Consider the following 18,538-nt stretch of genomic DNA (forward strand, 5'->3'; position numbering starts at 1 on the left):
ATTAATAACCAACAAGCTAAGTGGTGAGAAATCTTAGGTGTATAGTAGCACTAAGCAACTTGACATTTTCCAATTTGAAAGGGACTTGTTTCGTTTTTAATTTGGCTTCCTTTGTTTACGGTAATGGATTTAAGTTAACTTGTTCCCTATTCCTTTTCCTTTTACTTTTCCTTTTTGTAATCCAGTTGGCTAATGTTCTTATCCACTTCCACGTAAGCAAACGCGGCAAATACACATCGAATGGCCATAAAGTTGAGATTCATTATTGACATCTTCGAATAAGACAACTTAACATACAATTTTATATACCTACATACATATTTCATCTATTTACCTATAAAGTGTACTTTATTCATAATATATTGATATACAGATAATATTAATAAATACAAAAATAATGATGTTGTATCATAAAAAATAATAAAATGTGCTGCACGACGTATCTTGTGATGTTTTCTTATATTTTACCAAACATATATCACGGAGGTAGATGTGGAATAAGTTAATCATCCAATAAGTTTGTGTGTGTGTTAAGTTGGAGAGATAGATATTTTTACTTGAATATAATGTGTCATTATATGATATTTAATATTAACTATCTAAAATATCTATTACAATTAAGTCTCATGGTTTTAGAAGTATTAAGCTACACATGGCAGATTGCAGTGGCGGTTCTCATATCCGCCGCTACAACTTTATTTTATAAAACCAATCATAAAAATAATGTTGGTTATAAATTGCCACAAATTAGTTATCCGTTTAGCAGCGATTACACCAGCAGTTGTTGAAAATAAAATTATTTAACAGCGGTTTAAAATTTCTATAAAAATTTTAAAAACTGTCATTATCCTGTAGTGAATGAAGAACATTTTTCACTTCTTAAATTAATTTATGAAAAAAAAATAAGTCTATAAAATTTTAATATAATATCATAATCTATTTGCTCTAGTGGAGTTGATTTGGCTAACAAATTTGTTCATGTCTAATAAATTCAATAACAACCATATTAAATATATATTAAAATTAATTACTAATAAAATCAGCATTAACATAAAATATATATTGAAATATAAAATATATTAAAAATAAATTAAACAATACCTTTTTTATATACAAATAAATTGGTATTTAATTATGATAACTGATTTTGATGATCAAAAACCAATAGTCATAGTGTATTTATTTTACTTCACAATAAAGATTTTGTTATTGTCTTGATGTTTTGTGAAATTACCTCTCTTTATCAGGAAGTAGAAGTTTTGTAGTACTATGTTAATTTACCCTTTCATGAATGATGTTAACCAAAATAATATATAAAAAAATTATTATACAAATAAAAAAAACAATAAAATATTTATGTGTCCCTCCACATCGAATAATTATGAGTCTCCTTATAAATATGATAAGCCATATATATATATATATATCGTCACGGTTTAGACAGTGAAATCATTTAATTTTCAGTGCTGATGAAAATTTCAACTGAGGGTATGTTTATGTTTGGATATAATAAATAATGTCAGAGAAAATAAAAATTGTATAATAAGAAAAGTATAGTAGCTTTTGCTATTTAAAATTTCAAACATAAATATATCATGCAAAAAAATTTTAAATATAATAAACAGGAAAGTAACTTGGAAACTCAATTTCTATATATCCCTTATATATTTTCTTCTAAAAAATTGTTTATTAAAATTTAAAAAATTTGGTTGAAGTATGTGTAGCTGCAAAAATTATGCCCTCTAGATAAAATAATTGTTCTGGTTTATGTTTTAATAATATTACTTTCAAACAAAATTAGGTTTTATTCAGTTAATTATAAGTAGAAAAAAATCAACTAAATTAACTAACTCTGTATTGTCAATAAATTGAAATAAAATTATAATAAATTTTTCATAAATCTCAATTAGTTAAATATATAGGTCACATATCATGATTACATCAAAGTATCAAGCTGAAATAACATTATTGAAATAAAAAATATTTTTCAAAACCGGGTAATTGATTTTGGTCCTCTGATGTGATGACTACTATTTCCCATCACTTTTATTCTGAAGAACATGTTATCTTTTATAAGATGTTAAACATTTTTTTTTAATTTAAATCAATATAACATCTTAACCTTTTATGTTCTTTAAAAGCTACTCTATACTTGTAAAGAATTAGAATATTTTTTCTTCTTGCAAAAGTGAGAATAAATTTTATCAAAATGAATTTTACGTGTAATTTTATAATATTCATAAGCTTCACATTCACAAATGTTGTTTTTGCCATTTAAATATCTTTTCAGATAATTTAATAAGTTTAATTTTGATGTATCCAATATGCAAAGAATTTTATATAATAATTATTTAATTAAATTTATATATTTAATAATTTTTTAAGTACTGATGAATATAAAAATTAGTTATTTTTGATAATATGATAATACATAATTAGATATTTGTATAAAATAATTTTAGGATGAGCTACCAAAACTGTACTTGTTTTTTTTTTTTTTGGAACACTGACAAAAAAACTCTTACATTTGATAACAACAAAAAAATTTTCTAAATATTATAAAACACGATAAAAATAACTACAAATATTTTTTTTTATAAATAGTAAGCAATTTTTGTATTTGGCAAACTGTTTATGCATTTGATCTAAATTTGTGTATGAATATTTAAATAACTACTTAAAAAATATAAAAAATAGATAAAAAAATAATTTTTAAATTTTTTTATTTTTTAAAAATATTCTTAGTTATTGATAAAAAATTGTAAAAAAATATACTTAACGTAAAATCACCAATTTTTAAGAATAAAATTATCTCATTTTTTTAATCATATATATTTATAAAAAATTTATTAAAATTCAATCGCTAAAATATTTTTTAAAAATATATATTTAATAGTAAATATTTTTATCGCTTTTCAAAATATTTTAAAGACGTCTTTAATATTATCAAGAGTAAGAGTTATCTTTTATTAACGTGTCAAAAAGATCGAGTATAATTTTAATAGTTTATCCACTATTTTATATCCTATCAATATATATAAATTTTTTTATTGAAATTATCTAGTTCACTTAAATATTTTTTATCTTTTATCTCTGTAAATTAAAGAGGATGAGCTAAACAAAATTCCACTCACTTTGTTACATTTTTCATTCCAATAATATAGGCTAGATATATGGCATAGGCACAAAGTTTTGGTTGTGTAGATAGCATCCAGTGAAAGTTTATCCTGTTTAAAATTTCAAATTTGACCAAAACAAGTCACCGATAAGAAATAATTAAAGCCACGTCGATAATGATTAAGGATATATAAGGATGTCAAGCAAATGCCACGTTGGTTTGTTGAGAATATGCTGCGAATAATTTTGACTCTTAATTTTATTTCTCGTAATCAAATTTCAACTTTTATTTTCTTTTTCTGAATATTGCATTTTCTCCTCATTGATAATTGAGGTAATTTCGAAAGTTTTTTTTCCCGTTTTTTATTTTAAAAGTTTCGCTTGAAAAAAGACAACCCTAACAAGACATTATAAATATTTCTTAAATTATTATAATTATTATAGAATGATTTAAAATTTTATTTTTTTTAAATTCATGATAAAATTATAATATAAACAAATAAAATTGAGTGAGTTTCTCTTTTATGACATCAAAAAATTAAATAAAATGTTAAATAATTTTTTTCGATTCAATTTTTAAATTATGGTATAAGTTAGTTTGAGAGAATCTATTTCTTATTACTTTAAAAAATTAAATAAAAAATAGAATAATTTTTTTATATTTAATTTTAACTTATTTTTTATTTCTATTTCAATTTTAATATATATTCTTTATTCAATTTCAATCTTTATTTTTTTTTTCCTTATCATATACTCTGGTTTTGTTTTTAATCCCAAAGTAAAAAAGAATTAAGGATAAACCTCGTTAATTATTACTTTCTATGTATTTGTTTTAATTTCTTAATACTCTCTCATTTTATAATTTAATTTTCGTTTCTAATAAATGAATATTCTTTAAAAAATTACCAAACAAATGCATTGGCTAAAGACAATCACTGGTGGTGAATACAATGTTCTTATAAAAAGTGAATTCGTTTTTATTATTCAATTAATAAAGTACATTTTATGTAAGAAAAATTTAGAGAGACTACATGAGTTTAAACTTGTAAACTTTGAATGGGACAGTTAATTATTAAAATTTAGCTTTCGAAAATATCTCAATGAGCAAAAAATTACTATATCCTAAGAAATTCGTGTCAAACAGAAAGAATGGTGTAATCTTCTTTTTTTTTTTTTTTTTTTTTGCTTTTTAAAAGCATAAGTTGTTAACAACAAGAAAAAATAATAATAGAAAACTAAACAAAACAAACTTCTTGTAAATAATTATTCTAAAGATAATATTAAATTTATTCATAATAACAAATTATTTTTACAATAATTTTTTTTCAAAATAATTAAATAGTTTAACAAGTATTCTTTAATAACAATTAAATTTATATCTTTTAAAACCATAAGTTGTTAACAATAAGAGAACAATAATAATAGAAAATCAAATAATAAAACAAAATTCTTGTAAATAAGTATTCTAAAGGTATTATTAAATTTATTTATAAATAAAAATTTAATTATTTAATAAATATATTTGAAAATAATTAAATATTTTTATGTTAAACATTTTAACGAGTAAATTATAAAAAGAAAAAGAATATCATAGAAAACAACGAACGACGTCACAGCACGTGGCACAGCACAAGAGGAAAAGGCGGTGGTCCCGGTGTCGAGTGTGGAGGGACCATCCGGTTGCCGGTAAAATCCATTGCGAAGAAAGCAACACAAATATTCAACAAGAGAAATAATAATCAAATAATAGCATGACTCGTATTTTAATTTGGAATATACGCTACATCTTATAGTAATGATGTAATGAGCTAATTTTCAAACAAAAAAGAATGATGTAATACCTCAAATCAATAAATTAATAAGTATGAAATGAGTAATTGAATCATAATTTAGTAATTAATTTTATGTGTTTGTAAACGATTTAACTATTAAGTTATTAATTACAAATATAATTATTTAATTATTTAATGTTATTTAATGTTTATAATAATAATTAAAGTAGAATTAATAATATATGTTCAAGCCTTTCAAATTGTGTATATAAAATTAAATATCTTTTGAATCCAATTAATTAATGTCTAAAATTTATCAAAAAACTTATAATAATAAAAAAATACGTGAACATGATGTTTTTTATATAAGAATTTCTTTTAAATTTTTGTAAACTTTTTTTATAGATTTTTTTTATTATTTATTTATTTTTTTTAAGTAAAGAGTTCAACACACAAAGTGGAGCATTAAAACAAATTAGTACAACATGTGAAATCAGGTAACAACACCGGACAACTCAGCAGACATGATAACCCCTAGTCATCTTTGGCACTGTCATCAACAATCAAGGGTTCACTATCATGTCTACTAAGCCATTCATCAGAGAATTCGAAAGACCTATTCAAAAAAAAGTTTGAATTAAAAAAATTATATAAATAATTATATCACCTGTCAACTAGTTGAAAAAAAAGACCTAATAAAAAAAATAATCTTCTATTGTTCTATAATTTTTTAAATTTTAAAATTAAAAATAAAAAAGTTAGTTTATCGTTAACTTATATATCGTAGTTGGTTCTTATACTTTAAAAAAAAAAAGAAGTTCAAAAATAAAAGTAGATAAATCAATGCATGCACGATGCATAAATAAAAATAACAAAAAAGAAAAAAATAAAGAATAGAAGAAAAACGACGCCGTTTGTGCAAACCCTCCCCACGGGGTTGCATTATAAATACGTGGCTGATGATGCGAAATACAATAAACTCAATAAACTGCGTCCAGTGCTATCAGTTGTTGTTCTCCGTTGTTCCCTCTGTTTCTCACTTTCTTTCCTTCAATAATATCTTCCCATTTTCTTCTCTCTCTCTTTCTTTAATTTTCTCAGAATGTGTGGCATCCTTGCTGTTCTTGGTTGCTCCGATGACTCCCAAGCCAAGAGGGTTCGGGTTCTCGAGCTTTCTCGCAGGCATGCCAATAAATCCTTCTTTCTCCATCTTCTCCATGCATATACACTTTATTATATTATACTTTTTTTTAATTATACAAATTTTGATTAAACTGTTTAATATAATATTTATCTAAATCTTAGTTATTTTCATTTTCACGTGAATAAATTCTTTTAAATACGGTCTAAAATGTTTGATGTCCGAACCCTGAAAGAGTTTTCTAATGTTTTTCGGTTTATATATAAGTTCATGGTGATTGAGTGCACTGAATTGTGGTCGCGACTTTGGATAATAAAGTGTTCTAAAGAAAAAGATTATATGAGTTTATGAAGTAAGAAAATATGCGAAGAATTGAAACTGATGGTTTAATTTATTTTCTTGTCATGGTGTGGGGTTTAATAATTTGGTTTAATTAATTTTCTCCTCGTTTTAACTGTCATGGTGGTGTCTTCTTACTCCATGGAATATATTTTAAAAGTAAAAGGCTAAGCATATACGTCAGAATTGAAATTGTAAAATTATTATTATTATTATTGATACTATTCCAATATATATGCTGGGACTCGATTCCCAGCTTTCTGATTTAACTTATTATAAGGCTTTGATAAGATAAGTTGAAAACTATGAAAGAGTACTATTATTATTTTAATTTTATTGCTTACTTACTGTAAGGATATATAGAAACAAGTGGGGGTGTGTGGGTCCAAGTAAAGTAACCATGCAATTATTGGTCAATTTTGGTGGAAAAAGTCAAAATAGAAGAAATTAAACTTGGTTAAAATATTAGGTTAAAATAGAAAATGGATTTCTCCGGGGAAATAAAAACTAATGTTTAATTTTATTTTTTATTATTTTTTTTATTTTGATCGCACTTATAAAATTAAAGGTAAAAGATCACACTTTATTTTTTTAAATGTTAAAAAAACTAAAAATGATCTATTTCCGTTAAAATAGGTCGAAAAAATGGGTGAATTTGAGAATTTGAATCCACCCATATAAAAAAAAATCTGCTAAACCTGTTTTGCTAAATTCGCGAGCTTTGACCAGATTGGATAAGACGGACTGATACGATTTTTTTGGAAAGGATATTTTCGATAACATGAAAACTTAGGTGTAAAAAATTCTTAAATAATTTGATAGGTTTAATTAAATTATCATCTAATAATTTTTAATTATTAATTTTATTTAAAATTAATTGTACCTGAATTTTTATTTTTTAATAATTTAATAAAAATAAAGATGAGGTGTTTAATTATGTATTTGTCCATGAAGCAAGCAAAAAATGAAATTATGTAAAAGTTGCTCAACGAATCACTTATTTTAATACTAATTCAAATACAAGAGAAAAATATTAGTTCTCCGTTTCAAATTTTCTATGATTAGAAATGAAAATTTATTGCATGTTTGATGTTTAAGAGAGTGAAGTTGTTGTTGTAACAGATTGAAGCACCGTGGACCTGATTGGAGTGGGCTCCACCAATATGCTGACAACTATTTGGCTCATCAAAGGTTAGCCATAGTTGATCCTGCTTCTGGTGATCAACCTCTTTACAATGAAGACAAGTCCATTGTTGTCACGGTAATTACTTTTAATTACCCTTTCTAATTCTATCACTAATATGATTCTAACCCCCCTTTTATGATTATATGATCCAATGAAAACCAGGTGAATGGAGAGATTTACAATCATGAAGAGCTTAGAAAACAGCTTCCTAATCACACTTTCAGAACCGAAAGTGACTGTGATGTTATTGCACACCTGGTTAGTCATCTTTATTTATTATTGTTAATTAATCAATGATTAAACTAGACTTTCTTGTTCTTATCGACTTGTTTGTTTTTTTCTCTAGTATGAGGAGCATGGAGAGGGTTTTGTGGACATGCTTGATGGAATATTTTCTTTTGTTCTGTTGGATACTCGTGACAACAGTTTTCTTGTTGCAAGAGATGCCATTGGAGTCACATCCTTGTACATTGGTTGGGGCCTAGATGGTAAAGTTCATGAGATTGCCCTTTTTTGTTCTGAATTGGTTCGAATTGAATTGAATTGTGACGATTTTCATAATATATATATGTTTTAGGCTCTGTTTGGATTGCGTCTGAACTGAAAGGATTGAATGATGATTGCGAACATTTCGAGACTTTTCCGCCGGGTCACTTGTATTCAAGCAAAGATAGAGAATTTAGGAGATGGTACAACCCTCCATGGTTCTCTGAGGCTATTCCATCAGCACCTTATGATCCTCTAGCTTTGAGAAATGCCTTTGAAATGGTACATATCATCCACAAAAAGATTAATCATGTTTTTAATTTTGGTATCGTGTATTGATGAAATGGATTTCGATTTCAGGCTGTCATAAAAAGGTTGATGACTGATGTGCCTTTTGGTGTCCTGCTATCCGGAGGGTTGGACTCTTCCCTAGTCGCCGCCATCACGGCTCGTCACCTAGCCGGCACGAAAGCTGCCAAGCAGTGGGGAGCAAAACTACACTCATTTTGTGTAGGCCTTAAGGTATGTGTGTGCGCGCGCGCACACGTGTGTATCTCTTTAGTACTCCTTTTTTTGATCTTGAATCATCTTATCTTATTTTGAATAGGGAGCACCAGATCTAAGGGCTGCAAAAGAAGTTGCAGATTATCTAGGCACAGTTCATCATGAGTTTCACTTTACTGTCCAGGTATATATATAATCATAATTCATAAATATTTCCATGCTTAAGAATTTTGGGGTGTCTTCAATTTATGCAAAGAATTATAATTTCAATCATAATATGTGGTGTGGATGCAGGATGGCATAGATGCTATTGAAGATGTTATCTATCACATTGAGACTTATGATGTTACCACAATCAGAGCAAGCACTCCCATGTTCCTTATGTCGCGCAAGATCAAATCTCTGGGCGTCAAATGGGTGATCTCTGGAGAAGGATCTGATGAGATCTTTGGAGGGTATCTCTACTTTCACAAGGCACCAAACAAGGAGGAGTTCCACCAAGAAACGTGCCGCAAGGTCATCATAATATAAAAGATATATTTCCCGTGTTTCAAAATATCTGTTGCTTTAGAAATTTGAACAAGTTCATGAGTTATGAATATATCAAGTTTTCAAGAACATGATGTTAAAGGATTAACTAATATATGTTGTTCTTTTACCCTTTTTTGTTAATCCAGATTAAGGCACTTCACAAATATGATTGCTTGAGGGCCAATAAATCAACATATGCTTGGGGTCTAGAAGCCAGAGTACCATTTTTGGACAAGGAGTTTATCAATGTTGCGATGAATATAGATCCTGAGAACAAAATGGTATGCACAACGAGCGCTGCGACTCATGATCACTTAAAAAAGTTTCATAACTTTTTATGAAGTGGATTTTTTGTGTGACCTTTTCAGATAAAACCGGAGGAAGGACGCATCGAAAAATGGGTTCTGAGGAAGGCCTTTGACGACGAAGAACACCCCTATCTGCCAAAGGTAATATCTGCAATCTGATGAAGTTTCCATAGATCTTTGGAAAAGCTTTTCTTTTTTTAAACTAAAATGAAATTTGAATGTCATGCAGCACATTTTATATAGGCAGAAAGAACAATTCAGTGATGGAGTTGGCTATAGTTGGATTGATGGCCTTAAAGCACATGCTGCAAAACATGTAAATATGAATCCAATCTTATACTATATGCATGAAATTCTTAATAAAAAATTCTAGAGCTAAGTCATGTAATTTAATTGTTCTTGATATTGTCTTATAGGTGACTGATAAGATGATGCTCAATGCTGCTAACATCTTCCCCCACAACACACCAAACACCAAAGAAGCATATTACTATAGGATGATCTTTGAGAGGTTCTTCCCTCAGGTAACTGATATATCGAATCTCCTGAACAAATAAGATTCGAGATTTCTTCTTAATTTGGTTCCCCACCAACCCTGATGCTAGGGGACACCATGAAATGTATTGATTTCAACAAGGGCTAATTGAAAATCTATTGTATTGTGTTGTTTGATTCAATTTTGCAGAACTCGGCTAGGCTCACAGTTCCCGGAGGAGCGAGTGTTGCGTGTAGCACAGCCAAAGCAGTAGAGTGGGATGCTGCATGGTCTAACAACCTTGATCCTTCCGGAAGAGCCGCGCTTGGGGTTCACAATTCTGCCTATGAGAATCAAATCAACTCGGCCAAAGCCGCCGTAGGACCAGAGAAGATCATACCTAAGATGGAGATTTCTCCACTTGGAGTTGCCATTCAGAGCTAGTAGGATCCATATGGCAAGAGGATATTTTGTTTCTTAAATAACAGCAAAGATCCTATGTGGTAGTGAACACAAAATGAGAGTTTTGCATTGCCTGCAATGTAATTTGTCCAAGCAATTGCTATATATACTGTGTATAAGGCTTTAGACCAAGATATCCCAAGTGTTGTGCCATCTATATATCTTATCCTTTTTTTTTTATGCTTTTTGAACACTATTATAATGTATACTAAGTATTATTTTGATGAAAAGATTGTGTTTTTCTTATCAGTTAATCTTGAATGCAAGTCCAACTATTTGAGTAACATGGTACATGGATCACCAACAAAACTTAGTTGAAGCATATTATGTTTTTCATCATAATGGTGCAATGGTGCACTTGAATTTCTTTTTTTTTTGTGCTGAAATTTTCTCTTTACACCAACAGAATAGAAATATAGGATAATGAAGAAAAAAGAATTATCTCATTTCACTAGAATATCTGTACAGATTAAACAGTTATCCATCATGCAACCATCCAAATAAATGGCATTTACCTACTAATTTAAAGGTTATAAAAAAGAAAAAAATGAAGCTAAGGAAAATGTATTGTTAATCATTAAGCTTCTAAAACATATATAACTAATTTAGTTAACCACCAGGGTTGATTCAAGTAGTACATGCTCGATTCTCGTCTTAATCGGGGTCTCGGCTCCAAGCTCCGAGTCTTGTGCGCCGGAAAACATTCTCATCCGACGCGCCAACCCCAGAAAGATGCAGATATTCTCAACTCGAACGACATTGCCTCCTGTCAAGGATACCTGTTCTGATTTTTCGTGGTTTCGGCTGAAAAATGTTTAGTAGAACAAAGCAGTGTAGAACAATTCATTCCAAGTATCCGGCAGGCCGGGGAGGCACCAGTGGCTGCAATCTGAGTAAAGAGGATTAGATCGTTGCTGAGGGCTCAAATCGCCGGTGTAGATGGAAGGGTGGCCATCTTTTCGAAATGCGGATAACAATGTTATGTCCAAAAGGGAAGGTGGATTCTTCATGTCTCTTAAGACCATGTCAATAACCTTCATTTGCTCAGGATATTCAGCACCTGGGTATGCAGTGGCTGATGTTCCACTTATTGGTTCTGTTTCGCCATAGCAACTCTTTCTTGTCACTCCTGTTACTCCATTGTTCCATTCATTTGGGCTGCACATTATTAATTAGTTTCTTTAGCACTGGTTATAAAGATAAATAAGAATGCATGTTTTTTTTTAAACAATATTTGAAAAAAAAAAGAAAGTAAGTGGGAGATGAGAATTTTAGGCTAGTAATGTTGTTGCATCATGCATGTCCTATTTTTTGTTTGACAAATAGGTAATCACATTAAAGACATGTTATGACATTCATCCAAAGACTTTTTTTTATTTACAAATATAAATATTAATGAATGGAAGGTGACAAAATAAATGAAACATTAAAGAAATTTATTTTTTTTTATAGTGAATGTTCCTTCGTATGCCTATGAGAGAGCTTAATAGCTTTATAAGTCAAAACCCTCTAATAACAAAAATTGTGCAACATTTTTGAATCAATAAACAAATAATAAAATAAAATAAAAAAAGCTACATCCACATTATGACATTTAAATATGCTTTGTATGAAATGGGGTGGCTCGAGAGAGACAGCCAGTAACAATTATTTTTTAAATTTTAATATGTACTTCTACTATATATAATAATAATAATATGAAAAAAATTCGGTGCATAACTTTCTTTTTCAAAATACTATTTGTCATATGAAATTCATAAAAATTGTTATTTGTAACAAATAAATCCAAAACCTTTTAATTGAAATAAATGTAGTTATCATTTTCACGAACTTCACATTTATCATTATTATATACATTTAATTAATAAAAAATGAATTAATAGGGATAACATATTTATTTAAATGAAACTCAGATCCACAACCTCTCAAGTTGGGAAATACCATAGACAATCAAAATATTTTATATATATATATATAAACGCGGTTTTTGTATTTATAAGTCATATTCATCGGATGATGCAAGTGTTTTGTTTCACCGACAAGATTTTCAATTGAAAAAGAAAATAATTTTTAACTTTTTTGAGGACATTGTATCAAAACAACACGATCCAGCACTTCATGTCACATGAGTGGCCATGAAGGCGACAAAAGGTACCTTCCCATTTTGAAATTCTTTTTATATATATTATATAGTAATTAACTTTGAACAAAATGTATTATTTTCTATTAATATAGACTATTAAACAAGATATCCATATTGGTTAGTTTGGGACAAATGTTGCTAAAAAGTAACATTTTTTGATATAACATTTTCAAATAACGTAATTCCAAGCATTTAATTATTCAACTTGTTCGGAAAATTATTGCTTACCACTATCATATGACTAGTGAGAGTGTGTGAGTGATAAAGATAGATTGGACCAAGCGACAAAAAAACGCCCACGAATTCCTTCAGCTGTAAGTAAAATATCTAGGTATTGAATCAACTTAAGTTAGCCAACTGATCAACTCACTCGTTCACTTAAACAAGTGTCAGGATTTGTATATACAGCAACTCATTCGCCAGCGACAGACTATTAAATGGAGCTCAAATTTGTGACAAATTAATCATTGGCCTGTCGAATTGGAGAATACCATAGACAACCCCAAAAAAAAAATCTAAATATTGAAAATGCCACCCCAAAGACAAGAAAACTCACACACATACAATAATGTAAGAGAGAGAAGTTGAAGTCAATAATAAAGACATAGAAAGAAGTGAGAGAGTAAGAGGGTACTTACTTGGTGTGAGTAGGAGAAATTCCCAAGAAGAATACTTTGGTTCTGGTTCTGTCAATATTAGTGTCCACCCAATTAGCCCATGTTCTTAGTCCTCTTTCCAAAGCTGCCAAACGATCCATGTTTGGATAGTATTTCCCTCCTAGTTCTATGTAATCCCATCTGCACTTAATATTAATAATAAGGGTTTAGATATCCGGGTACAGATTAAGATTACTATTAATAGAAGTTTTTAAATTTTTTATATTAATAAATACATAATAAATATATTAAAATCAATTTTATACTTTTTTATGAGAGTTTTTTTAATTTATAACTTTAATTTGTGTCCTTAAGATACATATTAGTTAAATTCACAATACCAAATTACTCTTAAATTGATATTAAATAGGATTTAGTTAACATGTGTCCTTGGATAGAGACAAATATTAAGATTACTAATTTACTATTGACAATTTTTTTTAAATATTTTACTTTATATTAACCGTTTCCACTAGGGAACCAATTAGAGCCAATTAGTTTTAAAATAGGAGGTTTGTCATAAAAAAAAAAAAAAAAAAAACCCACTACTCCTAATTTTTCGAATTTTAGAACTAAAAATACAAGAAATTAGCTTGAGTTGGCTCATGATGTAGTTGATTCCCTAGATTTTTTCATAACCAATACATTGGAAACTTAACTTTTGTATGGTTTTTAAAAAAAAATTAGTTTGTAATCTTAACATAAAATATCACCAATTTTAACCATTTTATGTTTACTCTCAATTCTGAAATTCAATGCTTTAACCAATTAACCAAATTAAAAAGAAAACATCAATTCTCTTTCAAAAATCACCAATGCAAACTTAAACTACATAAATATTTTAGGTAAAAAGAAATTAGAAAGATAAGCATTGTTTAGATTTTTTGATGAATAATGTCTAATTCTCTAAAAGAAAATAAAAGAGGAAGAGATTGTTTTCCCTACCCTTGAAGAGAGCCTTCATGAGTCCACCAATGTCCGGTGTTAAAAGAAATCACATCGGCATTCCTCCACGGATCGCCATTGCCATCGACCTCCTCAACTCTGAGAATCCTCTTCCCTTGCACCACATCAACCTCAACCAAAAATGGAGATTTATAAAACGAAATGGTTACACCATAGTCCTGCACATACCATATCAAAACTCATTTAGGACCACCCTCTCTTTTTGCAGCTGTAAAATGCAACTTTTAATGCCAAAACAATTCTATAGACGTGCTTTTATGATGCTGACAAAAGTATGAACATGGTAACCCGTCTAAGAGTAAAAACACAATGGAAAATTTTAAGAGTCCGAGTACTAGGGATAATAAACTGATTTTGGAGTTCACCAAGGATCGAACTCTTGACCTTTCAGATCTGTAACTCTAATACCATGTCATGATACCACTGATGGCAAAAGATAACACTAATGGTTATATCTTTAATACTCCTTAATCCCCAATTGTACACATTGTACAAATATTCCATTGGCTCCTCATACTTTCTCAAATTTTAAATAGTAACGGTTTATTATTCTACAAAAAGTCATAATATAATTTAGAATAAACATCCAAATTGGTCCTTAAGGAATTTCAAATCAGATACTTTCGTCCCCAACAAAATTTTTATTCTCTAGAAATCGTCAAAAATTAATTCCATCTAATAGATTGGTAGTTTTGAAGGGGAGTAAGAGTGATATTTTTTTAATTTAATTGTCTTATAATAAAATTTGTTAAGGACGTCCACCACACATATTAAAAATTTGATTGAAAATAAAGAAGGGAACGATTTTTCTTATGAGAGTAATTTTCAAAAACTTCTAGAGAAATAAAAATTTTTTGGAAGCTAAAATGTTCGATATAAAATTTTTTCGGAGACCAATTTAAGTATTTACCCTATAATTTAGCTTAGTGCTAAAACAACATTGAATTAATTTCTTATTCCCAAAAGGCCAAAAGGCATAATGAAGATGAATCAGTTCCAGTTTGCTTCAACTAGCCCAAATTATCATGCTTAACAGTACTTTTTGGGTCCCATTCACACTTTCATTGACAACTTTTCCCAACAGATTCCTTGTCCTATTGAACCCCATCCCCCTCTCAAATCCAATGGAACTTAACAAAGAACATCAACTGTTTCTGCAGCTGGAAAAGAAAATTCAACTTGCTGACTCTCTTTTTCCCTTGTGAACCAAAATTGAAATCTTCTTTTGCCAAAAAGACTAGGAAATATATTTGTTGAACATCCAAACATTGTACTGTGTATCAACACTCATTCCAGCTAAGATTTTGGTGTAGATCCCACTACCATAACCAAACTCTTATTTTTTATTCTTATATTTTGTTTGTTGTCTTCTACACACTGGTCGATTCGAATAACATTACTCAATGAAATACGTAACTAAACATCATCAAAAACAACAAGGGTCTTGCCTTACTAGTGGAATCGGCTACATGGATCAAACGAATAATCCTACAGTTTTATCACAACGAAAACTCCAATATGACAAAATAGTCCCTTACAATTTGAAAATGACAATATCTCAACACACAAGTTAATTCCTCACCATTCCAAATAAAAATGCGGACATAATAGTTTTTGAAAAATGCCTATACACCACTTTTGTGTACAACTCTCTTGTATATCTTCCACTTTTGGTATTAAAAATGACCGATAAGAAGTGAGAAAAGATAAAATATTTGTCTTTTATACCATAAAAAAGTGTATAAAAGACGTGTACAGAAAAAATGATATCATTTTTCATAGTTTTTCAAGAAAGGACTAACATATCACTCTTTTACAAACAGTGGGGACGAATTTGCCATTTTCAAATCTCGAGGGACAACATTGGAAATAATGTTAAGAAGTTTCATGAGACTGACCAAGAATCTGAAGGTTGAGAGAGGCTCTCCCTTAACCATCTGGGTTTGAGACTGAGACTGAGGAACTGCAGTGTATAGCATACAGATCAATGATTCCCACTGGTTATGCCCAAGTGAATCACCCACAAACAACACTGTTTTCCCTCTCATTTGCATCAGAAATTCACCTCCATTGAACCTACCAACAACAACAACATGCTACAAAACCATTCAGAGAGGGATAGCACATTCTTTTCTTAAATACACAAACATGCATTGAGAAAAAAACTGAGAATTCAGAATTAAAAATGGCAACTTTAAGGCACTAGTCTTCTGGTTTTGCAAGAAAAATACACAAAAAAATATTATAAAAATGGTATCTTTCAAACACTAGACTACTGGTTTTGCAGTGAAAAATATACACAAAAATAAAAATAAATAACAAAATGAGTATCTTTAGAATAATAGTCTTCTGGTTTTACAGTGAAAATATATGAAGATATAACATAAAAATAATAACTTTAAAACATTAATTTTATGGTTTTGCAGTGAAAACATAAAAAGATATAACAGAACAAAATGGGCATCTTCAAAACACTAAGCTCCTAGTTTTGCTGTGAAGATATATAAATTAGTAACATAAAAATGGTATCTTTAGAACACTAATATTGTATGTTACCTTGGAAGATCACAATTGAGGGGTCTCCATCTGTATTTGAGGTAATCAGAATCAGGTCTACCATACAATTGGCAGTTGAACTGAGGATCAATCATGGGGCAGCTTGAAGATTGGTAAAGAGGGTATGAGTCATCATGAACCCAGTTTCCAACAAACAATGCACAGTTGCTTTGGTTTGCATGAATCATTGGTCTCTCACTCTTTAAGTGCTGATGGTGATGCCTTAAACTTAGTAGCAAAGCTGAGAAAGATAGATTAGAGTGAAGGGAAAGTGTTGTGATGAAGAGGACAAGGAAATGAAGAAGAAGAGATGCTGGAGATTGAAGTGCCATTTGAGAATCTTAAAAGGAAGAGGGAGATGGAGAGGAAAGAAGGAAGAAAAAGGGTATAGAGAGAGCCAAAAGGTTCAGACAGAGGAAGAGAGAAAGAAAGATAATGGAGGAAGAGGGAAGAAAGATATTTGGAGTGTTTTGAATAATATATATAGTCATACAGCTACACACAAAGGGTTTTGGTCTCTGGATTTTGGAAAAATTGGTGGGGTTATGTGCATGTGAGTATGTGAGTATGTGACTATGTGAGTGGCTGAACTGAATTAGATCTTTAAAAATATGAGGAATGCTAGGGGCAGCAACTTTTGTGATTTGTAGCTATTAATGATGATTTTAATGGTATGAAATTGGTGTAAGATTTTATCTAATGACTCACTTTTCTTTGCTAGTTACATGCTGGCCAGAATTTAACAAAGTTGTTGACTCCCTAGACTTTTTCTAAAAATATTATTTTTACACAATTTTTTAATTTTTATAAGACACACAAATATAAATTATTTTTTATATAAAATATTTATAATAATTTTTTATTTAATAAATAATAATATATATCTAAATTTATTTTAAAAATACATATTAATAATAAGATTTGATATATTAGTACGTGATAATATTTTTGTGTGTTTAAATATATATAATTTTTTCATTTTTATTAAAACACAGTTAAATACGAAAACCAGCATATTGAACGATATCAAATGAGCATCATATTCAAAATGTATTCGACAAGTTGACATATTAAACTCAAAAAAGTAATTTTACATTTTTACCTAATTCACCAACACATAAAGCCTTTCTTTAAGAATGGGGTCCTACTATTTCTAAGTTGTGGGCTTGTGTTGTGTAACTTGTGGTTTTCAAGTGCGAGTGTGGTGAAGATAAAAGGTACCATAATTAAGGGGGAAAAAAAGGTACCATAATGAAGGAACTTCAAGTAGCAAAAGAATTTGGTGTATACAATAAGGTGTTATTAAATATTAATTTTACACAATAATTGAATATAGTAATAACTTATAAGTATTCAGTAATTATTCATCACAGATCAATCATATTTAAGTCTGTTATTCCATATTATTTTATTACTTTAAGAGTTAGTAATAATACATTTTTACTTTTAATATTCTAAGAATTAGTAACCAATTACCAATTTTTTTTGTTAAAAATTATTTGTAAAAAATAAAAATAATTACAAAAAATTGGAGTATTATTCTAAAATATACGAAGGATGAAGTTTATTGTAGATGCTTTCCCTCCATATAAATATTAGATTGGTGTAACTTCTTAGCCTTAGGAATAAGAATCCTCTTAACTTTCTATTTGGTAAAGGAGAGTTGAGCATACTTGCTCTATATGAGAATGAAAGAATATACATATGGCTAGAACTTTGATTTCCCTATTCTATAAAAGAATTGATTGTTCCTGCTACACAATTTTGATATAAGCATATGTTCTTTGCTTTTCCTTCTCTCACATTCATAGAATTATATCAAATTTACCTATGAGATTGAGAATTTAATCAAGGGCATGCCCTAGTTCATAATCATCATCGTCAATTCATTAACAT

General features: G+C 29.1%; 2 protein-coding genes across 2 annotated transcripts; one reads left to right on the plus strand and one right to left on the minus strand.

Moving 5' to 3' along the window:
- Positions 1–5,860: 5,860 nt before the first annotated feature.
- LOC107605337 (asparagine synthetase [glutamine-hydrolyzing] 2) lies at positions 5,861–10,570 on the plus strand. The gene is made up of 13 exons (XM_016307226.3): positions 5,861–6,071; positions 7,492–7,630; positions 7,718–7,813; positions 7,902–8,043; positions 8,133–8,323; positions 8,402–8,563; positions 8,649–8,729; positions 8,840–9,061; positions 9,223–9,357; positions 9,445–9,525; positions 9,614–9,700; positions 9,801–9,908; positions 10,070–10,570. Exons 1-13 carry the CDS (start codon positions 5,992–5,994, stop codon positions 10,301–10,303), a joined length of 1,758 nt encoding a protein of 585 aa, XP_016162712.1. The 5' UTR covers positions 5,861–5,991; the 3' UTR covers positions 10,304–10,570.
- Positions 10,571–10,742: 172 nt separating this feature from the next.
- PMR5 (Pmr5/Cas1p GDSL/SGNH-like acyl-esterase family protein (DUF828)) lies at positions 10,743–17,161 on the minus strand. Its single transcript, XM_088500904.1, has 5 exons — positions 16,643–17,161; positions 15,985–16,162; positions 14,066–14,244; positions 13,103–13,261; positions 10,743–11,479 (listed from the first exon to the last, which is right to left on the minus strand). Exons 1-5 carry the CDS (start codon positions 16,972–16,974, stop codon positions 11,137–11,139), a joined length of 1,191 nt encoding a protein of 396 aa, XP_088357030.1. The 5' UTR covers positions 16,975–17,161; the 3' UTR covers positions 10,743–11,136.
- Positions 17,162–18,538: the final 1,377 nt, after the last annotated feature.

The sequence above is a fragment of the Arachis ipaensis genome, chromosome B1 (assembly GCF_059453495.1).
Source record: "Arachis ipaensis isolate K30076 ecotype BB chromosome B1, ASM5945349v1, whole genome shotgun sequence".
Classification (NCBI taxonomy): Eukaryota; Viridiplantae; Streptophyta; class Magnoliopsida; order Fabales; family Fabaceae; genus Arachis; species Arachis ipaensis.